A 26,202-nucleotide genomic window follows, 5' to 3' on the forward strand; every position below is an offset into this window, starting at 1 on the left:
CCCATGGCTGCGCTTGCGCAGAAGAGAGCGGGGAACGCTTCCTGCCTTCTCTTCCTCTCGCTTCTCTGCCAACAACCCCAAAAAAACATTCTTAACCCACGCCGTACTGGCTGTACGATTGGTCTCGCTACTGATACGTTCCCAGGAAATATAACTCCGAAAATCCAGGTTGGGTTTAAGAAGTACCGCCTCTCAGTCCCATCGCCTACTCCTATTGGCTGTTTGTCGCGTCAATCGCTGCCTCCACTGTGTGACGCAAGCGTGCCGTAAGAGGCAACGAGCCGGATGCGTTGGGAGGGGGGAGGAGGAGGAGGAGGAGAAGAAGAAGAAGAGAAGGAGTCGCGTCGTGGTTGGCCGGTTGCTATGTCACTCAATAGAGCTACCTTGTTGACAGCTGGAAGGGCGGAGGGAGGAGGCGGGAGCGAGGCTGCTGGCCTTAAAGGGACATACACCCGGCACGGCCGCTTTTTTACGACATGGCGGTAGCCGAGGCCCCTGAGCACACGGTGAGCCGGAGGGAGGCGAAGCCGCGGCGGCCCTGCTAGGAACCTTATCTTCAGTGTATGGGGGAGCACTCGCAGGCCGCCCGTCCCTCTGTGGAGGCCCGAGTGTACCTCCTCGGGGAGGGGGACAATAATGCGCTCTGTACATGTCCAGAGGCGCGTTTTTCCGTTAGGCTGCTATCTATATTCCCTAACTTCGGGAGTTTAACCTGTATTTTCTCTCCCTCGCCATGTAGCATGGACAGGTGGCTGAAGGGGGGGTATAGTTAAAATGCGCCTTTATATATAACTATATAATAACTTTATAATAACTATAATAACTATAGTTAAAATGTAGTTTATTTGATTGCTCATGCTTGAGATACCATATTTGTGTGTGGGGGGGGAAGCTATTAGTGGCCTCAATTTAGATATGAGCATAAAACCATTTAAATAAAATTGAGCTCAGTTTCTAAGGAAAAAATTGGCTTCTTTGGGGTGCTGCTTCTAGCCAACAACCTTGAGCATTTCCTTTCAAGGTCTCTGCAGTTTGGGTTGACCCTGGCTCTTTTCAGAGTCATCTTGGGCTGCAGGGAAGATAGATAGCGAAAGAAAGAAGAGAATTTCGTTTGGGGCCTTGTCAGCAACAGGCAAGGATTGTCTGTGTGTGTGTGTGTGTGTGTGTGTGTGTGTGTGTGTGTGTGTGTGTGTGTATAAAGCAAATATAAATCCATTACACACACCCTTTGCCTGTTGCTGAGAAGGCCCCAAATCAAATTATCTTCTTTATCTATCTACCTTCCCTGCATGGATTTATATCGATCTATCTGTATTTAGTGTGTGTGTGTGTGTGTGTTTGTATGTTTGTATGTTTGTATGTATGTATAGGATTAATTAAAAATCCATGATCGATCTGTCTGTCTATTTGTCTGTCTATCATCTATCTATCTATCTATCTATCTATCTATCTATCTATCTATCTATCTATCTATCTATCTATCTATCTATCTATTGGATTTATTTATATTTCCTGAAAAGGTAACAATTTCTTTTCTTGACATGAAGAGTTGCACATTTATAGTATGTCCCAAAGCCACTTTTTCAAAAAAAAAAAAAAAAAAAAAAGACAAGTTGACTTTCTTTGTTTTGCTTTAAGACGTTTCGCTTCTCATCCAAGAAGCTTCCTCAGTTCTGAAGCTGAACTGAAGAAGTTTCTTGGATGAGAAGTGAAATGTTTTCAAGGAAAACCAACAAAAGTCCGGTTGCCTTTTGAAAAAGTTCCTTTAGGACAACCGTGACCTGGATAACCGAGATTCTTTATAGAAGTTTACTATATGTGAATTGTTGTTGTGAAGTTGTGTCCAACCCATCATGACCCCATGGACAACGTTCCTTCAGGCCTTCCTGTCCTCTATCATCCTCTGGAGTCCATTTAAGCTCACACCTATTGCTTCGGTGACTCCATCCAGCCACCTCCTTCTCTGTCGTTCCCTTCTTTTGCCCTCAATCGTTCCCAGCATGAGGCTCTTCTCCAGGGAGTCCTTCCTTCTCATTAGGTGGCCAAAGAATTTGAGTTTCCTCTTCAGGATCTGGCCTTCTCAAGAGCAGTCAGGGTTGATCTCTTCTCAGACTGACCAGTTTGATCGCCTTGCAGTCCAAGGAACCCACAGGACAGTACCATAGTTCAAAGGCCTCAATTCTTTGGCACTCAGCCTTCCTTATAGTCCAACTTTCACTTCCATACATTACAACTGGGAAAACCGTAGCCTTGACTATACACACTTTTGTTAGCAGGTCGATGTCTCTGCTTTTTAGAATGTGGTCTAGTTTTGCCATAGCTTTCCTCCCCAGGAGCAAGTGTCTTTTAATTTCTTGGCTGTAGCCCCCATCTGCTGTGATCTTGGAGCCCAGGAAAATAAAATCTGTCACAACCTCCATTTCTTCTCCATCTGTTTGCAAGGAATTGAGAGGGCTGGGTCTTAAGTTTTCTTAATGTTGAGTTTCAAGCCAACTTTTGCCCTCTCCTCCTTCACCCGCATCAAGAGGCTCTTTAGTTCCTCTTTACTTTCTGCCATTAGAGTGGTATCATCTGCATATCTGAGGTTTTTTATATTTCTCCCGGCACTCTTAATTCCAATTTGTAATTCATCCAGCCCCAACTTTTTCATGATATGTGTATATTTACTATAATTCTAGGAATTTTAACAGCTGCCTGTTATATTAACTCCTATAAGATTGACTTAGGCCGGTTTTGTTATTATTGGGAACAACATTTCTCAGAGAATTTCACCTCTTCCATTATGTACCTACTCAAGGCTTTGGATTGTCTATCCACCCTCAAAAGACATAAAGTCTTTTTGGCATCAGGCAGTAAAATTAATTTTGTTCCAGATATTTTTACCATTTTATCTTCTGTTCAATTTAAATTAACCAGCCTACGTAGTATTGTTTTATTTCCTTAGAATTGCCATATCCAGAGTGCAAATATTCTTGTGATTGGAAGATTACAAAATTTTCTTTCTGTTTGTTATCCAGATTTCTTTAGTCCACAATAGTTTTTCTCTTTTATCTGTTCATTGCATTGCATTGCATTGCATTGCATTTCCTCTTTTTAAATGGTTTTAGAAACGTGTAATGTTTTTACAACATTTGTAGTCTGTCTGGAGAAGAGTGGTTTAAAAATGTAAATGTTTGTAATGGTTTATAAAATGTAGTGGCTGGGTTATCTCAACATGCAAAGCCGAAAATAAACAAAGCATATTATGGATTAGAGTATAGTACCGTAATATGTAAATATAGCATTACCACTGGCCTTCAGATAGTTTCAGATCTTGGCAGAATGTTTCCTATACACTCTTTTGAGTGTTTTGAATCTCTATGGAAGGAAATACTGGTTTCCTCTCTTCCACGGTATTTTTGCAGGAGCTTACAATTTAAAACATGTAAAAAATAGAAATTTAGACATTGCAGCATTTTTATAATGTTTTAAAGAAGCATCTTGGGAGCTTTTAAATACAGAGCATACTCTTTGGAGAGACAGAATAATTCTTCAGTTGCTACTTTACTAAAACCGTATTTAAACATTTTTTGGAAATTCCATAGATGGTGTTTCTCAAATAATTCTATATGATTTATATATTCAGGGACAAATTTTAAAATATATTTAGAGTTGTGTTGAGTTGCTTAGGAATTGGGTGGCCCTAGAAGTCAAAGAGATACTTCTTTCAAATTAAATTAAATTCTTACTGACTTATATTAAAATTTGTGCGCTTGGGGCATTGAACTGACAATTGTATCTCATTATTTTCTTTGCATTGTCTCTAAACTTTTCAGAACTTGAGTGCTTTTGTTGAATACATAATTTTTATGAGTATCTCCAGTTTACTTGATATATTATACTTTTCCAGTTTAGAACAGCCCCGAGTGCTCCAAAAGAGTAACTTAATCACAATGTTGCATAGGAACCAGCTGAGACAGGTATTTCAAATAAACATTTGTCACTTAATCTGGACCCAAGTTGTTCTCGGTGTGCAATACAGTAAGCCACAAAATATTCATATCCCATCCCATGTCCCGTGGACTAAACCATTCCAGTAGGATGTGTAGGAGGCAGAAGAGAGAAGAAGAAATGATAATGAAAGCTGCATAACCAGAACCTCCCTTGGCTGGACTGAATCCATTTTAGTCATGCTTATAGCCTCCTTTTGTGGAAGTAAACCAAAGTTGTTGGTTATTTCGAAGCAGAAAGGTGGATAATATGATTTTACATTATAAATATTTTATGCCATGTGTCATTCAAGGAGCCCAGTGATTGCTTGCTTTGCTTATTTATTGTATTATCTCACCTTTATTTTTTATAAATAAGGTGAGGAACATACCTAAATAGTCCTTCTTCCTCCTATTTTATCCACAACAACCCTGTGGAGTGGGATGGGCTGACAGAGAGGGAGTGGCGCAAAATCACCCTGCTTGTTTGCATGCCAAAATGGGACTAGATCTCACAATTTCTAGCCTGGAGCTTTAACCACTATACCAAACTGGCTGAAATGTTACTCCCTCCTTCATTCCTCTTCAGTAAATGCTCAAGAGTATATTGAACTGCTCGAGAACAGTATCAGAACTGAGCTCACTTACTGTATTTTTCGGAGTATAAGACGCACCAAGTTTTCGAAGAGGCAAATTAAAAAAAAAGTTTTTGCACTCAGCAGACTTCCCAAAAATGGCCCGTTTTTTTTGCGAAAATGGGCCCATTTTTTATCCAAGGGCATGCATAGCTTTTAGGAGACTTGTAGAGTGGTCCTGGGGGCTGGTGGGGTGGAAAAATGAGCAAAAAACAGCCCGTTTTTTGCAAAAATGGGTCCATTTTTTTAAAAAAAGGCATGAATAGCCTTTAGGAGGCTTATAGAGTGCTCCTGGGGGTTGGGAGGGCAAAAATGACCAAAAAACGGGCCGTTTTTTGCTCATTTTTGCCCTCCCCAGCCCCCAGGAGCACTCAGCCTCCTAAAGGCTATGCATGGACATTTTTGCAAAAGGGGCGGGGTTTCGGGAGGCCAAAAATGCTGTATTCAGTGTATAAGTCGCACCCAGATTTTCTTTTTTGAGGGAAAAAGGTGTGTCTTACACTCTGAAAAATATAGTAATAAGCTTCATGCTGAATAAGGATTTAATTTCTGGACCACAGTTCAGTTTGCTCTTTGTGAGTCATCTACTTTTGCCTTCTTAGAAGAACATTCTTTGTGGCCAGCTGACCTGCCAGCGATGAGCTGATTCATTTAAAAAATGGCAGGCATTCTCTCTACTAGTACCTTTTTTTTAGCTGTATTAAACCTGCATTCTGATTTTCCACTGATTACTGCAGCTAGTGGAACACCCAAAGATGCTTTTTCAAGAGATGACTGGACTTTCTATGTTTTTCCTTGAAGACATTTTGCTTCTCGTCCAAGAAGCTTCTTCAGCTCCTCAGTTCAGCTTCTTGGATGAGAAGTGACACATCTTCAAGGAAAAAGGAAGAAAGTCTAGTCGTCTCTTGAAAAAGCACCTTTGGGACAACCATGCTCTGGATGATTGAGAATCTCCATAGACAGTTTAGCTAGTGGAGTAGATAAATATTATTAGATACTACAATTGGATATTTCATGAGGTTTGGATATTTCATGATAGTATCTGTTCATAACCTTGCTTTCAACTGCAGTGAATATCTGCTAGTTGAAATTTTTACTTTATTTTTAATTTTTGCCCCATTTTATCCTTGGCATATGGCTGTGATGGTGAACCAATGGCACCTGTGCCACAGGTGGCACACAGCCATTTCTGAGGGCACGTGAGGTGTTGCCTTGCCAGCTCCAACTGATTTTCGGCCTTGATTTTTGCCCGTTTTTCACCCTCCGAAGGCTTCAGGAAAGCCTCCTGAACCCCCCAGAGGGAGAAAAATGGCCCAACGGGCAAACTGGCTCAGGCCTTAATGGCCCATTGACGAAGGTGGATGGGGGCTGAGTTTCTGCCTCCCTTTTAGGGGAAATATTCTGCCCTTTTAATATTTCCTAAAATATCTCATTTTCCTAGGAGAGGGGCGGGTGCTAATTTCCGACATTCTGTCTCTGGCCTGCTGGAGTGTGACAGTTGCTGTTTTAGGGATTGATGATCCTTATCAACTCAACAGTGGTTTTTCTACTCAAACCATTACAGCCTTCTAAAGATTCACCTTTCTGTTATGAATGAGTGTGGGATAATATCTCCATATTTTTTTCAAGGAGCTCAAGGAGTTTTAACTTGCTTTCAGGGCATTCTTCATGCGAGTCACACGTCGACATCCTACACAGATGGGTTTTCAGCAGTTTCCTTCTCCAAGTACCCCAGGCACAAACCATTCATTAATGCTGACCTATGCCGATCCCCCGCCAAGCCAGTAATTGCCTATCCAGAGAGTAACAGCAAAGGTAATATTTCTCCCCAGAGGAAATGGGCTGTCGGGAATAGCTTTTTTTTTTTTAAACTTCATATGTAATCCCGGTTCCAAACAATATATCATCTTGAAAATGGTATTATCTTTCTAGGCTTTGACGTGCACTTCCCTTCTGAAAAAGGGCTGTATGAAATTTGAAGAAAGCTGTGTGTTGCCTTGTGACGCAAACTAATAAATAATTGTGGGCGTTTAGGAAATGCATTCAATAAATTTCACAGGCGCAGAATGGCAGCTTAGTTGTGTTTATCCACCAGAAAAACACAATAGACCTTGACGGGTCCCCTCTTGTGAGTGCCCTCCTGGTCTCAAATTTGCTTTCTCGATATCTCCTTCCCAAGTCCGAGTAACTGCATAATTTCTGAGCCTTTGAATCCTGGGTGTAATTAGAAGTTACAAAGAGTTAACACTGTCTCTTCATTCAGCCTGCAACCTCTCTCTTAGGAATGTCTTTGTATGACAGACTTCATGGCTTAAGCATCTGATATTACTGGTCACCTCACTCTTAAGGTAAAGGTTCCCCTCGTACATATGTGCTAGTCGTTCCTGACCCCTTTTATTAATTTACTGTGAATTCTGCTCATTCACATCCAGCAAAGTCTTTCAAGGGAGGAATAACAGTCACAGACCTTTTCCAGCTTGGAGAGCTGCCAGGCCGATATCTGCAAAACTTGGCAAGGAATCTCGGAGAGTCACGAACCAATTAATCAAATTAATTGTCTCCTGCAAACTCCACTCCCCTTTCGCTCCCCTTTTATTTCCTCTGGAAGGGGCCATTCGCCGTCCACCTGTGGTCTTACTCCCAAGTCGATTCCTGTACTCTAGCTGTTCCCTTCGCCTGGCCACTCTGCACATGCGCACACTGGGAACAGGCTCCAGCTGTTCGTCTGCCTAACTGATGTCTGACTCTGAAGGCAGCTGATAACTGGCATAAGGCTCTGGGCCCCTCTCTGCCTCCAAATCAGAGCCCTAATCAGAGCCTTCCCCAGACTCCAGGACTGGCCCATGTTCCTCCCCAACCTCCTCACTGTCCGAATCTGCTGCTTGCTCTGCTGTCCGCTGGCAGGCCACAACAGTTCTCTAATCCACTTGCGGGTCCTTCTATCTTGTCCTGAGATGCCAAGCATGTATCTTCCCGTGGCTCTTTGCGCCACTCTTCGCTTTTGTATCGATTGTGAGGTTCGTGTCCGTGTTTCAGCGGCATATGTTAGAGCAGGTAGCGCACACTGATTGAAAACTTTTCAGGCATAAGGGGGAGGTTGTTTTTGATTCATTCAGTCGAAAGAAAGAAATGCTGCTGTTTTCTCTTCCCTTAAAAGTCTTGACTGGTATTATATGCCTTAACTTCCCCTTTTGTCATAAAGCCTATAATTTATTTCTCCTCTTCAACTTGCTTTGACGGTTTGCAAGTCGCCATTTAGATGAGTTTCCTGGTCCCTAAGGAAGCAATGCAAATGTTCTACCAGTTATCATTTGCGCTGGAATCTAGTGGGAGGATCAGATTTCCGCCTTTCTCTATTTCAAGTGCGTCCCTTGAGGGCCCCGAGTTCCAGGAAGCAGCATGGATTTTTTCATCCTTTACCCATTTGATCTGCTGTGAAGGGAGAGTAGCCTTTGAAATTATAGGTTCCTTACCTGGAAGCACTTGGGAATCTTTGAGCTACAAGTATACCCCAGGACATTAATTGCTTTTCCTTTTGGAGTGGCTGTTGATAAACCCAATTAAAACAGGATTATGCAAGTAAGGTTCTCTCTGTTGGAGGCTGTAGAGGAAAAAAAAATGCTCCTGCTAATTATCACTGACAATTACTTCCTTGCAGCACTGCCAGTATGAAGAGCTGAAGTCATACTTTGTTTACAGCTCTCTCTGTTCCTCTTTAATTGCAGAGGCTCAGTGGCTGCTCTGGCAATCTTTTGTTTGGTATTAACTTTGTTATATTAGAAAGCATGCAACTTTTTTTTTTTTTTTTTAGCCTGAGAGATGGAACTCCTAAAAGTGGGCAAAAAAGGCTGGAGAAAAGCTGAAATAGAGAAAAATTTAGTATGCCGAATTACATTAAACTGATGAATTACTGTAATTATATCCCTCCATGTTTTTAATAATTTGTTCGTACTATAAAAATTGAATGGTTTTAAATCATTTTTTTGAACTGGCCTTGTGAAATAAGTGAGACAAATGTGAAAAATGTGTTTTATCCAGGCCAGTGTTTTTCACTCAAACCTGGCAACTCTAGATGTGGGGATTTCAAATCCCAGAATTCCCCAGCCTGTATTTTTGATAGTTTAATACTGTCCTTGACTTTTAGTTTTTGCTCTTATCGTCATCACCTGTATCCTACCCACTTGCTAACTGATGGATTTACCGTATTGCTTGGAGTATAAGACACACTTCCCTCCCTAAAAGAGAGTGAAAATTTGGGTGCATCTTATACACCAAATGTAGCCCCACCCGCTGGCCCCAATCCTTTGGCATCTGCCTCCCAGCAATTTGCCTTCTTACAGCAAACAGCGAACGACCAGTTTCAGCCATCAGCTGATGGTCAGCCATCCTGACCATCAGCTGTTCAGGCTGCAGGGATTGCCATTGCCTATTGCCACCTATTCCCGCCTGAAACAGCTGATCATTGGGAGGCCTGTTGAAACTGAAATTGAAACTGAAATGTGCTGTTTGCTGCAAGGAGGCAAATTGCTGGGAAGCAGAGTCAGATCCGCCCCCCTGGTTTTCCTCCACAAAAGCTAGGTGGGTCCTCCACAAAAGCTAGGTGACTTGGGAACATCTTATACTCAGAAAAATACAGTAATTTAATTTATCTACCAGCTATATTCTCAGCTCTGAAGAACCTGCAGGAGAAAATACGGCGGCTGGAACTAGAAAGAGTCCAAGCGGAAGAGAATGTGAAAAACCTGACCAGGGAGACCTCAGATTACAAGAAAGTTCTAAGTGAGCAGTTGCTGGAAAAAGAACAATCGAAGTTGCAAGTGTTCAAGAAAAATGACGGTAAACAGACACATCTTCTTTTCTTGTCCACATTTAGAATGGTTACATGTACAAGGACAGGTATTGACCGAGGCACGGGCATTTCCAGAAGTCATTTGCTGCACCTCTCCCAATTTTGGTTGCAATTGGCATGCATAACAACCCTGTTATGCTGCTGTTGCTAGGTTGAATACATGCAGGCACTGTAGCCAAGTAGGATCCCTGCGTGGGACAGGATAGGAAGATGTTCTGTGTGCATGTGCTGTACACAAGCATCCTTTGCACATTGCTTGAACCTGTGGCTTGCATGTACAAATGAATGGCTGATGGATATGGAGCCATGGCCTTCCTGAAGTTTGAAAGGCAGTGTGTGTGTTTTCATAAGCTTCTCTATTTGAAAAGCATTTTTGGCTGCCCGAAGCCCTGCCCCCCTTTGCAAAAATGGCCGTGCATAGCCTTTAGGAGGCTTCCAGAGTGTTCCTGTGGGCTGGGGAGGGAAGAAATGAGCAAAAATGGGCTTTTTGTTTTGCTTATTTTTGCCTTCCCAGCCCCCAGGCGCACTCTATAAGCCTCCTAAAGGCTATGCATGCCCTTTTTTTGACAAAAAACGGGTCCATTTTCACAAAAAGCGGGCTGTTTTTGGGAGGTCTGCAGAGTGCAAAACCTTTTTTTTTACTTGCTTCTTCAAAATCTTGGTGCACCTTTTACTCCGAAAAATACAGTAGGTAAAAAAAGTTTATACTGTGAGTAATATTGCATCGTGAAGAATACTTGTGCAATAGCTCAGTGCAATATTTGCAACCTATAGTCAAGTGATCTCTGATGGCATCTGATGCAGGTAAACAATAAGAATACGAAGATGTATGGCTGGTTGGTTCTTTTAGCCATAACATATAAAGATATGTTCATATTTATCAGGATGGCACAGTGGGGTCCGATTGTTACATGACATTAATCGATCCCTGTCTTAAAAGTAGGAGGGGGAAGCAGCATTAAAAGAGAAATTGTTTAAAGGTGAACGTTGCTTTAAATTGCACAGAAACCTAACACTCACCCCAAAATAGGATCAGTAACTCTAATTTGAGAGCAGCTGGGGGCTTAAGTGATGTAAGGCACAATACCTATTTTGCTCTTAAAACTTTAGAAAAAGCATTAAACATTTTGGCCCTAAATATCTTGGGAAGTATCTGATTCCTACCAACTGCATTTACAAAGGAAATTCCACAGAAAGGGGCCAATTATCTTTCGGCAACTCTACTAATACTTTTTTTTTAAACTGACAAATTTCTAAGGACCCCTGGGAAAACATTGAGAATTACTACGATGAAAATATACTGTTCAGGAAAGCTGCAGCTAGAATTGACTGTTCTCTGATTGTATAGCCACAGCACCTTCTGGAACTAGATTGTGTAGTCCAGTTCCAAAAGCAGCCTAGCTACCATGATGCCCAGTTGTGCCAGGGTTGCTGAAGAACTGGCAGGCCTCCCCATCAGGTTGCCATTAATCAGCCTTTTGCCAAGGCAAATATGTGATCAGATTCGGCAGCGATCTCTACTCTTCTGTGATCTCTACTCTTCTGTTCCACCCAGAGTCTGACTAGTCTGAGCACCTTGGATAGTAGATGTAAAGTATCTGCTGGATATCCCTGGATGCATACTTCTTATTTTTGACACATCATTGGATGTTTGAGTTGAGAGTGGTGCAGTGCGGTGGCCTGGAGGTGGAGCTCTCGCCTCACAGTCGGGAGGCTTTGAGTTCAATCCTAGGTAGAGGCAGATATTTCTCTCTCTGGGCACAGCGAGAATATATCTGGTGAACAAAGCTCTGCATTGGCGACAGGAAGGGCATCCGGCCATTAAAACACTCTGCTCGGCCCAAGAGCCGAGGTGGCGCAGTGGTTAGGGTGCAGTACTGCAGGCCACTTCAGCTGACTGTTATCTGCAGTTCAGCGGTTCTAATCTCACCGGCTCAAGGTTGACTCAGCCTTCCATCCTTCCGAGGTGGGTGAAATGAGGACCCAGACAGTGGGGGCGATATGCTGACTCTGTAAACCGCTTAGAGAGGGCTGAAAGCCCTATGAAGCGGTATATAAGTCTAACTGCTATTGCTATTGCTAGCTCCTTTTTGTCACCCAGACTCCACCCCACAAGGGATTATGGGGTCGTTAAATGATGATGATTGGATGTTCGAGTTGTATATTCCTCCTGCTCTTTTCACGTACTGGCTTCAAAGAGCCAATTCTAAAATGCAGCCATTGGAATAGTCTTGTTGAGGCCCATTCAGCGTTGGTTCTGGACCTCCTCGTCCCTTTGTTTGAAAACAGTAACTTTTAAAGGGAAGATTTGCAGCAACCAATTGATCTGGTTCATGTTAGTTTTCTTCTCTGTTTTCTTTTGCTGCACTGCCTCCAGAGTTGGCAGCACAACTGACAGCAGCCGAGACTCGCTGTGTACTTCTGGAGAAACAGCTGGAATACATGAAGGAAATGATAGCGCAGGCAGAACTTGAAAAGACGACCGTCCTGGAGAAACAGGTACCTGGGCTTTTTTAGTTCTAGGGATAGAGTTTGTATTTGGTCTAGTACCATGAGGGCGAGCTCTCTGCGGGCACGCGAGCAGTCACCCAGCTGAGCTCCCCTGCGCATGCGTGCATGCCTCCTGCAAGACAGCTGCTTTTCAAGTCTCTGCTGCATATGAGGGACACCCGTGCACATGCATAGCAGGTGGGCAGGTCATGTGTGAATACATCTGGGTGGGTGGGCGTCATGCACAGGCAGGGGGTGAGGTGTGCCCCCCCCTCCCCGTGCCCCATTTTTTGGTTTCAGGAGGCTTCAGGGAAGCCTGCTAGGCCCAAAACGGGGTGCGGGAGAGTTACGCGCATGCGCGGGGAGCGCGAGGCGGCGTATGTGCCCCCCCTTTTGTGACATCAAGTGGCATGATGCAATTTAACGGGGCCCCCTCTTTCTTCTCCACAACACACAGAAGTGTTTAGTTTTCCTCCTCTTTTTTTTTCCCAGGCCACCTTGGAAAAGGAGAAGATCGTTGATCATTCCCATGTGAAGTCCAAGTTGGAGAGGTTGGATCTGCTTGAGAAAGAATACATGCGGCTGACTTCAATGCAGTCTCATGCAGAGGTGAGATCCCGGGGTTATGTTCATTGTGAATCGCAAGATCAGTGCTAATGTAATCCTCTGCCTTTTATCAAATGTTCAGTTTTGGTAATAGGATTCGGTATATTGGCCTTCTCAACCTAGGCACCCACAAGATGCACTGAATAACTTAGAATTCTCCATTTAGCAAATTCAATGCGGAGAATTGTGGGAGTTTACAACTATATATATCACGACAGTTCTGTAGACTTTAAAACAAAGATATAAAAAAACTAATACAAGCTAAGAAACACATAAAGTGGACAAGTGCAGAGAAAAATAAAACATAACGATATCGTATTTTTCAGAGTATAAGACGCTCTGGAGTATAAGACGCACCTTAGTTTTGGGGGAGGAAAATAAGAAAAAAAAAATTCTTCCTCTGCCTACCAGCAGCCATTGGTATTCATCTGGCTAGCGTCCTTAGCAACCAGCCTGGTCAGCTTCAGCACATTAGCCTGATTCAGCATGAGCAGCTGATTGGCGGGTGGATCGGCCTCCCGGAATGCCCCCAATCAGCTGTTCCCAGAGGTGAACTTTAGCAACAGGTTTGCTGATTGCGAGCACATGTGCGCGTGCACTCACTATTCTCGCATGCGCCTCATTGGTGCAGATATGCAGCTTCAAATATGCCACTGATCATCGCAGGGCGCTCCAATGAGTGCAGCAGGTGAAGCGCAGAACTGGTCCGAGAAGGCAGCAGCTGTTCCGGGTTGCCATTTTGGCCCCTGCGCTTTGCTTTTTCACCCTCCGAAAGCTCCGTTGGAGAGGACGCACGGCAGAGGTGGGTTCCTACCAGTTCGCACCAGTTCGGTAGAACCGGTTCATCAAATCTACCGAACCGGTTAGAAGAGGTTCCACCAGTGGACCCGGAAAGCAGGCCACACCTACAGAAGAGGTTCAAAATTTTTTTGAAACCCACCACTAACACACACACACACACACACACACACACACACACACACACACAGACTCACAAAGAGAGAGAAAGAGGAAGAAAGGAAGAAAGAAATAGAGAAAAAAGAAAATGAGAAAGAGATGAAAGAAAAAAGGGACAGAGAGACAAAAGGAAGGAAAAAGAGAGAGAGAAAGAAAGAAAGAAAAAGAAAGAAAGGAAACACATGGCCGGCAAGCCACTCCCACCAGGTCACATGGCCGGCAAGCCACTCCCACAAAGGAGACCACACCCACAGAGTAGGTTCTAAAAAAATTTGAAACCCACCACTGACGCACGGAGGCCGAAGGGTGAGGGCTGATGAGTGGGCAGTGCTACATTCGGCATATAAGACGCACCCTCTTTTGGGGTGGGGAGTATGTCTTATATGAAAAATACAGTATATAAAGAAATAACTTTCCTCTTCATCAAGACAAGTACAAACCACGTCAGCAACTATCATCACCTCTGACATTTTAACAAAATACTTTTTCTTCCCATATCTTATCTCTTATCTACAAACAAATTATTAACTAAAGAACCTGGTTGGGTAGTGGGGAATAGCTCCAAGGCTTGCAGGGTCCCTGAGAGGTGTGGAGAAGCAGAGCACGGGGCGTCCCAGAGGTGAGGTGTTGAGAAGGCCAGAGCAGGCAGGTCTGGGCCTGTGCTAGGCCTCCCCCATCTCTGAGGCACCCTATCCTCCACTTGACAAGCACCATAACTTGCTTAACTGCATTGGGGAGAGTAGGGATAGAGGGGGGGTCATTAAAAGAACCAATCATGTGGTTGCCTCGCTTAATGACCGTCATGACTGGTGACCAAGTCATAGTTCCATTACACTTGTGTGACTTGTCAAGGACCACGTGTTCTACTTTTCTTAAAGGGAAGTCAGTCAAATTATGATTTGCATCGGCCACATGGCACCCCCCATCCAGGGCGGCACCGTAACATTTTGCCTGAGATTATCCTGCTTTAAATGTTTTTAAACAGAAGAAAATGGAAGAGTTGGAAGAGAAGCTCCAGGAGGAAGAACGTGCTCGGAAGCTGGTGCAGGAAAAAGCTGCTGAGGTAAATCCTCTCCCCCCCCCCCCCCCGGGGCTCTTGTCTGTCAGTGAGAGATACCTCCTTCCTTTGTTTTTTTTAATTAAAGTTTTTTTAATTTTTATTTTTCAAAACAAACACAAGACATAAAATCTTCCTTTTTTACATACTGTAGAAAGTGTATCAGTTGGTTACAAAAGACTTTCGTGCATCTCTTCCACAGTCATCAAGCATAATTCATATTAACTCAAGTATTTTAACTCAGATATTTATACATGTTACCATTATCATACCTCCATTTTCATTTGACTATAGTTGTTTAAATGTCCTTCATCATAAAATATACCAGGATTTAATACATAACCACATACTGGCATTTCATTTACTATTTCTAAAATCTTCCAGACACTAAATCCTTATGTCCTATTCTAGCTAAACATCCAGAATATTTAATAATAAAGTTTTCTATCCTTCTTTCCAAATCATTGTTTACAATTTACATCTCATTTCCATATATTGTACCCATACATATATATATACGTTATTATCATTATCCCTCCTTTATTTGACTATATCCTGCATCATATCATTTCCCCCCTAGTAATCAAGACTTAGCTAAGTAACTTAATTCTTTTTTTATTATTATTATTAACCTTTATATATAATCCAAAAGAGGTCCTAATCTTCCTTTCATAGGTGACATTCAATATTCATATCCAGTTATTATTTATCATAACACTACGCATTGTATACATTATTATCATTATCAATTATTTATTTAACTATATCTATTATCACTAAATTTCGCTAAGTTTAGCTAGTTTTAAATTATACTCTTCCATCTATCAACCAGTATGTGTCCAATAACAAAACCGTGTTATATCCTTTGTTGAGGAAGGGATCATGGGGTAGTGGGAAGGTTGTGAATTGTTTCAGGAACTATCACTAAATTATCCACTTTACACAAGATTTAAGTGTCTGAACTACCAGGCCAGCAAGTAGGATCGGATGCTTTGTTTGGAAAAACAGCAAGCCTAGAGTCATAGGAACAATTGCAAAGTTAAAAGGCAGAGACATTTAATGCTACGATTCCTTCACATTGGGTCATAAAACAGTTCAATTGTTACATTCTAGGTCCGTGATGGGGAACCTATAGCTGCGTGCCAGAGGTGGCACCCAGAGCCCTCTGTGGGCACATGCACCGTTGCCAGCTGCTCTTCTGGTTTCCGGCGTGCACATGCGCTCAGGGCAGCTGGTCTACAGACCAAAAAGATCCAAAAAAAACCCCCATCCTGAAAACGTCCTGAAAACCAGCCAAAAAACCAGCCCCAAAAATAGGCATGTGCGTGCCAGCCAGCTGGTCTTCGGGTTTGCGGTGCTCTGACACCCGTGCATGCATGCGCATTCTGGTTTGGGCACTTGGTGCCGAAAAGGTTCGCCATCACTGTTCTAGATGAATTAATTGTTGTGCTTAACCACAAACTACAAAAATTGGGATCATAACAACATGTTAAGCTAGAAAAAGGAGTTCCTGCAGATTTTACTCCACTAATCATTACCGACGATAGGGGATGATGCTCATCTCCATTTCAAAGCCATTAAGCTGTCCAAAGACATTTCCGTGATCATATGGCTTAGCATGACGTCATGGAGCACTGTTGCTTTCCCACCAAAGTGGTACCGATGTATCTACTTGCATCTGCATGCTTTTGAACTGCTAGTCTGGCAGGAGCTGGTGCGGGGAAGGGAGCTCACCCTGTTGCGTGATGCTTGGGTCTCGAACCTGGGCTGCCGACTTTTCAACCAACAAGCCTAGTGTCTAGAAACATAGTATAATGTTGTTTTCAGACATCTAACCAATCCCATTGCTCCCAAATTTCTGCTACCATTTGGGAAAATCAAGACTAAATGATAATAAACTAGAGAAAATCCAACTCTCCAATGACCTAAAAAGCAACAGAAAAGTGTCATCCTTTCTCTTTCCTCTCTCCCTCTTCCTCAGCTGAGGTCCCAATGCTTGATTGGGAGAAAAATCATTCTGGAATTCAATTTCTGTAGAATCCCACTTTTGGGGAATCCAAATTGGCAAGCCAACGAAGGGCTCATTTCTGGATTGGTTCATCACCAAGTGTCAGGTTCTGTTACTGTGGTAAAATAAAATAATTCCCAGTTTACCTTGGCAGCTTCAGACAGGACTGGAGACAAATAGAAGGTTGCTTCAGGCCCAGACGCTGCCAACACCAGTCTTGATGCCTTCGAAACCCAAAAAGATGAAAAAAAAATCAAAGCAGCTGGAGAAGGTAGGTAGAGGCTACCTGTTTGCGATCGTATAAATAGTTTCTCAGGAATCTTAAGGAAGCGAGTAGGATTGACTTCTTAGTAACATTATTCAGCATTAGATTCATGAAATAGGACTATTACTGTTTGGGCATTTATCTATCTATCTAATCTATCTAATCTATCTATCTATCTATCTATCTATCTATCTATCTATCTATCTATCTATCTATCTATCTATCTATCTATCTATCTATCTATCTACCATATTTTTCAGAATATAAGATGCACCAAGATTCTGAAGAGGCAAATAAAAAAAAACAGTTTTTGCACTCTGCACCTGTTTTTTACGAAAACGGGCCCGTTTTTTGTCAAAAAAAAAAAAAGGGCATGTATAGCCTTTAGGAGGCTTATAGAGTGCTCCTGGGGGCTGGGGGGGGGGAAACATTTTTTGCCCTCCACAGCTCTCAGCAACACTCTGGAAGCCTCCTAAAAGCTACACACGGCCATTTTTGTGAAGGGGCGGGGTTTCGGGAAACCAAAAAATGCTGTATTCAGTGTATAAGACGCACCCAGATTTTCACTCTCTTTTTTGAGGGGAAAAAGGTGCGTCTTATGCTCCGAAAAATACGGTCGGTCTGTCTGTCTATCTATCTATCTAAAAATGGGTCTATGTGTGTGTGTGTTCTAGCATAACTCTGAAACGCCTTGAGCAATTTCAATCAAACTTGGTACACAGATGACTTAGTCTCTGGAAATAAATACTGTGGGGGTAAGACACCCCTAAACACCCCTTGGGGTGTGTTCTGTTAAGAAATCTCTTGTTTCACAAAGTTTTTACGAAGCAGCAGTGGTTTCTGCTACGTTACTGGTTTGCTCTCAAGCCTTTAATACATGTACGAGAGATCTGAATGGTCTCATTTAATGACCAGCTGTACGGATTTCCTTTAAACAAAAATTGAACCTGGCACAATTCCTTCTCTTGAAAAAGCTTTCTCCTCTCTCCCTTAGAATGACTCGGGAATGACCCACTTCCACTCCCAGCCCCACTACAGGCTACGGCTGGGCGATGTGCCGTTTGTTGCTGGGAAGGTAAAGAAGGATTATTTTCAGGGCCTCGGTCACTTGGTGCTGTCATCGCAAACAGTGGAAAAAGCGGAGCTGGTTTCATTTAAATTCCCGTACGCATCCCAGAAGTATCGTAGTAGCTATTCTTGGAAGAGAAGGTAGAATGAAACGGGTCTCTGTTCTGAGCTTAGTTCTGAATTAAGAATGCTGCTCCTGCTGGACATGGATGCAAAAACCTCAATTGCACACAAATGAGAGATTTCAATAGGCTTTTTGTTGGTTGGGAGACTAGAAGTTTTCCAGAAGTTGCTGAGCTGTATAATTTGTGGGGTTCCTTGTTGGCCATGATTGGTTTCAAGGCTTCTGGCTATAGACAGAAGATCCAGAAAACAATGGGGAGAAAAAGAGGAGATTATAAAAGAGGAAGAGATTGAAAAAAGGGGCTTAAAAGTGAGAACGGATAGAGTCATCAGACAGCTAGCCTGCAGTCCTCCACAGATTACTTGAAGGATAACAGAATAATGGCATTGAAAGAGAACTTGGAGGTCTTCTAGTCCAACCCCCTGCTCAGGCAGGAAACTCTATACCAATGATGGCAAACCTTTTTTGACACCCGAGTGCCCAAACTGCATATGTGCGCATGTCCAAACTGAAAGCTGTGCGCACTTGCACGCTAACTTGTACGCGCATGTGTTGGCATGCATATATGCGCAGCAGAGTTCCAAAGACCAGCTAGCTGGTGGGAGGTAGGGCATCCCAACACTGGCAGCGTGGCAAGGGGTAAGATCTTTTTCTTTCATGAGCTTCTGTTTCGTCGTTTGCAGGGAAACAGAAGCTCACAAAAGAAACGCCTGACTTGGGGCAGTGGTGCGCGTGCCAGCAGAGAGGGCTCTGCATGCCTCCTCTGGCACGCATGCCATAAGTTCGCCATCACGCCCTCCTATACCATTTCAGACAAATGGTTGTCCAATCTTTTTAAAACTTCCAGTGTTGGAACTTTCACAACTTATAAATAAAGGAGAATATTTGTAGCTCAGGATGGGATATTTGGGGTGGGTGGGTGTTGCCCTTGATGCTCTCTGAGCACTGATGATATTATCTAGTTTGGGCAATGAAACATCTGCAAGAAAACAACCATTTCAGAGAGCACCAAGGAGTCCTAAAGGTAAAGGTTCCCCTCGCACATATGTGCTAGTCGTTCCCGTCTCTAGAGGGCAGTGCTCATCTCCGTTTCAAAGCGAAAGAGCCAGCGCTGTCCGAAGACGTCTCTGTGGTGGTGTGCCCGGCATGACTAAAATGCCAAAGGCGCACGGAACGCTGTTAACTTCCCACCAAAGGTGATCCCTATTTTTCTACTTGCATTTTTTACGTGCTTTCGAATTGCTAGGTTAGCAGAAGCTGGGACAAGTAACGGGAGCTCACTCTGTTACCCAGCACTAGGGATTTGAACCTGCCCAACTGCCGACCTTTCTGAGTGACAAGCTCAGCGTCTTAGCCACTGAAGCCACCACATCCCTAATCCAACCTTAAATAGGTTCTCTCTGATTTTAATGATTCTATTCCTCCTGTCCATGGTGCCATCAGGCACAAAACTGAGCATAAGGCAGAACTGTTCCTAAAACAGACCAGAAAGGACATGATTCAGTTTTTATAGAATTCAAAAATTTGTGAAAATGGTGGCTAAGGCAGGGTATTGAACTCAGGGCTGCACAGAGCTTTTACTGCAGTCCAAGCTAAGTGGCGCCTTTTTAATATTTCCTCTTTTTTGGAGGATTTGTTAGTATTGGCGAAATTCCATCCTCAAAAATGATGGTCACCTTATCCTGGTGCAAAGGCAATGTCATTTATTTCTCTTTAAAGCATTGCCATTTTGAAGAAATTACCGTAAAAATAGGGTCCAAATATGTGAGAACTTCACCCATTTGAGATTTTATTATGGAGTAAAGTGAACATCCTTGGTGTTCTCTGAGCTTTCGTTGTTTTCTTGCAGAAGCTGTCTTACCCAACTAGGTAGCATCATCAGTGCTACTAATACATAGAATCCTATACAAATATCCTCTTCTAAAGTTAACATTGTTAAAATGTATTGCTGTTTTTTGTCCCAAAGGTGCTTTTCTTCAAGAGGCAACTGGACTTTCAGGTTTTTTCCTTGAAGATGTTTCGCTTCCCATCCTAGAAGCTTCTTCAGCTCTGACTGGATGGTGGGGAATGGAAGGATTTATACTGCTTGTAGACAGCTGGCCATTTGCATCCTTTTAGAAAGTCGTTGAGGCCACTTGGAGGTTTATCTCAGTCCTCAGGGTCAACTGAGTAGTGCAAATGGGTGTGGGACCTTCTTGGACGTGCTGACGGGACTGTGAAGTTCAAGCAGGCTCCACATCCATTTGCACTAATCAGGGGACCCTGAGAACACAAATTAACCTCCAAGTGGGCTCAACGACTCTCTAAAAAGAATGCAAATGACAAGCTGTCTGCAAGGAGTATATTTCCTCCCATTCCCCATCATCCAGTCAGATGCTTCTTGGATGAGAAACTAAACCGTCTTCGAAGAAAAACCAGAGAGCCCAGTTGCCTCTTGCGAAAGCACCTTTGGGACAACCATGACCTGGAGGACTGAGACTCTCCACAGACTTTTATCACGGTGTTTGCTCCACTCTATGCTTAACCTTGGTGCGCTTCCTTTGTGCTGTCGCCTCAGTCTACCAGCCCAAGCCACTCAGTCACGGCCAACGTGCAGCATGTGCTCCACCTCATGAAGCAGCATTCGAAAGCCCTCTGCAACAGCCGCGTGGTCAGCGAAGCCCCGATGAGTAAGCCGTCGAGTAGGGGCAGGAGAGCATCTACGTCTTCCCTTTCTTCCACCTCCCAAGGAGATCTTTCCGAGGTGCTTCTGACATTACAAGATGAGCTCGGGCAAATGAGTTTGTGAGTCAAAACTCTTGTGGAAATGTTCACCTTGTGACCCTTTTTTTCTGACCATTACCCTTGTTTTATTAGACGGTGGTCCGCCAGGCACGACAACCACTTCAAATTTTTTTTTGCAATCCTATTTATGGAGGTGGTTGGGGTGGGTGGAGTTGGAAAGGCATCTGGCCATGCTTTCCACCCTAAAAGACAAGCATGGGATGCTGGCATATAGGTAGCCCTCAACTTAACGGACATAGCATAATCTGCCTTGGGAAACCTTATTTGACTAGTTTCATGGATGGATTCCAAGTAGACTCTAGAAAGAGTGCAGAGAAGAGCGACAAAGATGATTAGGGGACTGGAGACTAAAAATATGAAGAACGGTTGCAGGAACTGGGTATGTCTAGTTTAATGAAAAGAAGGACTAGGGGAGACATGATAGCAGTCTTCCAATATCTCAGGGGATGCCACAAAGAAGAGGGGGTCAAGCTATTCTCCAAGGCACCTGAGGGCAGAAAAAGAAGCAATGGGTGGAAACTAATCAAGGAGAGAAGTAACTTAGAACTGAGGAGAAATCTTCTGACAGTTAGAACAATTAATCAGTGGAACAGCTTGCCTCCAGAAGTTGTGAATGCCCCAACACTAGAAGTCTTTAAGAAGATGTTGGATAGCCATCTGTCTGAAATGGTATAGGGTTTCCTGCCTAGGCAGGGGGTTGGACTAGAAGACCTCCAAGGTCCCTTCCAACTCTGCTATTGTATTTGTATTTATTAGTTCAGCAGCACTTGGAACCTGATAGGCCCTTTCGACCAATGGGCAGGTTTTACAGGCATATGTGAAGAAGGACCCATGTGATCAAATTGAACCATAACATTTAGATCAGTGGTCCCCAAACCTTTTTGGCATTGGTTTTGTGGAAGACCGTTTTTCCACGAACCGGGGGGGTGAAGGAGGCACACACAGCCGAGGTCCCCCCCATGCACAGTTCACAGCAGGGTCGTCCCAAAGGTGCTTTTTCAGGAGGCAACTGGGCTTTTTTTTTTCCCCGAAGACATTTCGCTTCTCATCCAAGAAGCTTCTTCAGCTCTGACTAGATATTTGGGCTGAAGAAGCTTCTTGGATGAGAAGCAAAACGTCTTCGAAAGAAAATCAAGGAGGTCCGGTTGCCTCCTGAAGAAGCACTTTTGGGACAACCGTGACTTGGATGACTGAGAATCTCTACAGACTTTTACAGTTGGGATTTTGCTGCCATGGGAATCTAATGCCTGATGATCTGAGGTGGAGCTGAGATGGTGATTTTAGGGCTGGGAAACAGCTGCAAATACAGATGAAGCTTCCCTTGCTAGCTAGCCACTCCTCCAGCTGTGTAGCCTGGCCCTTAGAAGCAATGGTCCATTACCAGTCCATGGCACGGGGAATGGAGACTCCTGGTTTGGACAACCAAAATCAGTGAATCTGGTTGCAAAGTCAAATCAGGTTGATTTCGATCTTGACCTTGTAGCGCTACTTAGAACTCTCTTCATTTTTAACACGATTTATTTTATTGTTGCTGGTCTTTGATTATGATCATTCATTCAATTTCCCCTCCAGATTTTTTTTTTTTTTACTTCCAGTCTATCATGCAGTTCTAGTGTTTCCTGGAGATTGCCTTAAGTACTAACCTGACTCTGTAAACTTTTGAATTCAGTCAACACGGGGCAAGCACTATCTCTGAATTCAAAGGGATTTCCTTCTTGCTATAATATTTGGTAGCTACGTTATGTTAAATCTCTGCTTTGAACAATGGTACAAGCGTTATCTGATTTAATTCCGATGATTTAAAATAATCTTGGCTGACCAAGTTTTTTTTCTTCGGCTTGGCGGCTGTGCTTTGTCCTTGCGTTTTGCCTGGCGGCTGCAAGGCATATAGTTGATGATGTCGTGAGATTCCTGGAATTGGCACAGCTTCTCAGGGATTGTTCTGTTTCCTTGCTTTTAAATCCAGAGTAGGCACATTAATTCTGGAAGGAGAAACCCAGGCCAAATCTCCCTTTATGCCAGCCTCCAGGGACTTCTCTGGAGTTTTTTAGTGTTGGGAAATACTATACAAGGTGGTGTTGAATTAGTTGGGAAAAGAAGCAGTCAATCCTATTCCTTATTTGCTAATCTCTTACAAAATGCTGGACTCTTCTTACATTGGAGTGTTCCAAGGCAATAGTAGGATTGAGCCGAGGTGGCGCAGTGGATGGAGTGCAGTACTGCAGGCTACCTCTGCTGCCTGCCTGCGGCCTGCAATTTGGCAGTTCAAATCTGACCGGCTCAAGGTTGACTCAACCTTCCATTCTTCTGAGGTCGGTAAAATAAGGATTGTTGGGGGAAATAAGGCTGGCTCGGTAAACTGCTTAGAGAGAGCTGTAAAAGCGGTATATAAATCTATTGCTACTGCTGTGTGAAAAAAATGTATTGTTTCTATTAGCGAAACGGTCTGAAATATATGTATTAAAGAAATTCATTATCATCTATGTCTTTTTTACCTTGTTTTATTGGTTTCTTTGTTTTGCATAAAAGCCAACACCAGCACTTAGCAAAACTCATCCATGAAGCTGCAACAATGGCCTTAAGGAGAGACTTGGAGAAGGATTTGGATGTGCTGGTGAAAAAGATGGAAGCCAAGGCTGAACAAATCAATAAAATCCAGAGGCATCGGGCACGGGTGAGTTATCCTGATGACTGCTTCCAGTCCCCCATGAAATCATTGGAGAGTCAGCTTGGTATAGGGATTGGGCTAGAAACTGGAAGACTGTGAGTTCTAGTCCTGCCTTAGGCATGAAGCCAACTGGGTGATCTTGGGCCAATCACCAGGCGACTGAGTTCTAGTTCTGCCTTAGACATGAATAATAGCAATAGCAATAGCAGTAGACATATACCGCTTCATAGGCCTTTCAGACCTCTCTAAGCGGTTTACAGAGAGTCAGCATATTGCCCCCAACAATCTGGGTCCTCATTTTACCCACCTCGGAAGGATGGAAGGCTGAGTCAACCCTGAGCCGGTGAGATTTGAACCACTGACCTGCTGATCTAGCAGTAGCCTGCAGTGCTGCATTTAACCACTGCGCCACCTGAAACCAGCTTTGTGACCTTGGGCCAATCATCAGGTGACTGTGAGTTCTAGTCCTGCCTTAAACATGAAGCCAGCTGGGTAATGTTCAGCCAATCACCAGGCGACTGTGAGTTCTAGTCCTGCCTTAGGCATGAAGCCAGCTGGATCACCTTGGGCCTGTCCCTCTCTCAGCCTTAGGAAGAAAGAAGCAACGGCAAGCAACTTCCTAAATTTTGCCAAGAGAACTTCAGGAATTAATCCAGGTAGTTGCCAGGAGTCAAGATTTATTTGAAATCACCCTCCCCACTACCTACCCACCCACAGACAACAACAACAACAATGAGATCATTGCACAGAATGTCTTTGTTACAAAACTAGCCGGAGAGGCATACAGTTATATAACATACTGTGAATTACAGAGCTCAGTTGGATTTCTGTAACAATTTCCAATTAGGTTAGGATGAAGATAAGGTAAAATGAAGTAGAAATTGAAAAACGAAACGAAATGAAAGTGCTAAAAGGATAAATATTGCACTACAAAACTGCCTTGTTAAAGGCATAAAGGAAAACATAGTTATAAAATAGGCTAGTATAAAATGATATAAAAATTTAGATAGAGTTGCCAAGTGACATTGTTAATTATTATTCCATCTGGTCAAGTTGAGTTATAATTGCCTGGTTTCACTATCTTGATTTATGTTGTCGTAAGCTCTGAGGCCAAATTTGCAGCTTTAAAAGTGACATCATCCTTATAGTCTGTCTAAAGAAATAAGACATAACATTCAAGATAGCATGTTAAAATATACATTAACGACCTTTATTATAGACGATTTTTGCAGCAATAAACTGTGTTTCTCAACCATGGCAAGTTTAAGATAGGTGGACTTCAACTCCCAGAATCCTCCAGTCGGCCATTCTTTCTGGGGAATTCTGGAAGTTGAAGTCCACCTGTCTTACACTCGCTAAAGTTGAGAAACACTGATACAAATGTCTATGGATAGCCATCCAAGTGATGGTTGTCCCAAAGATGCTTTTTCATAGAGGCAAGTGGACTTTCTGCATTTTCTTTGAAGACATTTCGCTTCTCATCCAAGAAGCTGCGTCTGACTGAATGGTGGAGAATGAGAACTGAAGAAGCTCCTGAGTCCCTTTGGGAATAGGGCGGCATACAAGTCGAATAAACTGCTAAACCACTTAGCTGGCTCATAAACTTTACCTATTGTAGGTTCCTCTTCTGAAAGCAAGGGAAGCACCTATTTATTATTTCTCTGCAAATCAAATGCCACTATTTGCTGCAAAACACTGTCTAGCTTTGGTAAAACATGAAGAATGGAAGGCTATGCAGCCTTCTGGAATCCCGAATCTTGGATATATACATCGGCCTGCCGGTGGTAGGAATTGCTGAAACAGAAGACTCCATCAGGGCTTAGCTGCATGCATGAAGCCGTAGATGATAATTCTGTGGCCACTGTTAGAAGCACGAGGACAAACACAGAAGGACAACTGATCCACAGTTTTTTGGCTAGACTTCCTTTCTGGCATCTTCTCGATTAGGGGTGTCAAACTGGATTTCTTCGAGAGCTGGATCAGCATTGTAGGTCTCCACGGGCCAGCAAGGGTGATGGTGGGCGCAGACAGATGCTGCACCACCCTGCCAGCAAAAACGGGGCGCAGGGGGTCTGCGCATGGCTTCTCTACACCTCGTTTTCATCCTCCATTGCCACCTATAGTGCACTGCCAGCCATTTTCGGGCCTGTTTTCGGCCTATTTTCAGCTGGCAGAGTGCTGTAGGAGGCCCTGGAAGTGAAAACAAGGTGAGGGGCCAACACACAGCCCATTGTAGGAGCCAGAGGCACTGCGGGCTGCTCCTTTGATATTTCCAGGCCAGCCCCACGGGCCGGATTTAAGCACCATGTGAACTGAATCCGGCCTGCGGGCCTTGAGTTTGACACCCCTATTCTAGATGTATTGGACTAGAAGATGATGGGGGTTATTCTGAACAGTTGGAGGACACTGTTCAAAGAAGCTGTTCTGCTGTCTTCAGCAGCTTCTCTGCAAAGCAATAGCACTTATATACCACCTTGCCGTGCTTTACTGTCGTCCTTCAGCGGTTTTTACAGAGTCAGCATATTTTCCCCAACCATCTGGGTCCTCATTTTATCCACTTCGGAAGGATGGAAGGTTGAGTCAGCCTTAAGCCTGGTGGGATTCGAACTGCCAAATTGCAGGCAGCCGGCAGTCAGTAGAAGTAACCTGCAGTACTGCACTCTAACCACTGCGCCACACAAGTATTTCTGGGATACGGAAGCTAAATATACAATAGATTTAAT

General features: G+C 43.5%; 1 protein-coding gene across 2 annotated transcripts in view; it reads left to right on the forward strand.

Annotated features, from left to right (window-relative positions):
- Positions 1 to 416: 416 nt before the first annotated feature.
- CEP57 (centrosomal protein 57) overlaps positions 417 to 26,202 on the forward strand; it is a 29,784-nt gene continuing 3,998 nt past the window's right edge. The window contains exons 1-10 of one of the 2 annotated variants that reach the window (XR_015697455.1): positions 417 to 506; positions 6,262 to 6,418; positions 9,260 to 9,439; positions 11,830 to 11,951; positions 12,435 to 12,551; positions 14,491 to 14,568; positions 16,725 to 16,841; positions 17,830 to 17,910; positions 20,585 to 20,770; positions 23,341 to 23,485. Coding sequence is in view for 1 of the 2 variants with exons in the window: in XM_087721119.1 (XP_087577245.1) it covers positions 477 to 506; positions 6,262 to 6,418; positions 9,260 to 9,439; positions 11,830 to 11,951; positions 12,435 to 12,551; positions 14,491 to 14,568; positions 16,725 to 16,841; positions 17,830 to 17,910; positions 20,585 to 20,811; positions 23,341 to 23,485 (1,254 nt within the window). In the remaining variant the exon portion in view is untranslated. Of the gene's footprint in view, positions 507 to 6,261; positions 6,419 to 9,259; positions 9,440 to 11,829; positions 11,952 to 12,434; positions 12,552 to 14,490; positions 14,569 to 16,724; positions 16,842 to 17,829; positions 17,911 to 20,584; positions 20,812 to 23,340; positions 23,486 to 26,202 lie in introns of both variants that reach the window. The other variant, XM_087721119.1, reaches the window with a different exon arrangement.

This window comes from Thamnophis sirtalis, unplaced genomic scaffold, assembly GCF_051295495.1.
Source record: "Thamnophis sirtalis isolate CommonGarterSnake01/CBP01778 unplaced genomic scaffold, rThaSir2_p1.2 scaffold_8, whole genome shotgun sequence".
NCBI classification, from domain to species: domain Eukaryota; kingdom Metazoa; phylum Chordata; class Lepidosauria; order Squamata; family Natricidae; genus Thamnophis; species Thamnophis sirtalis.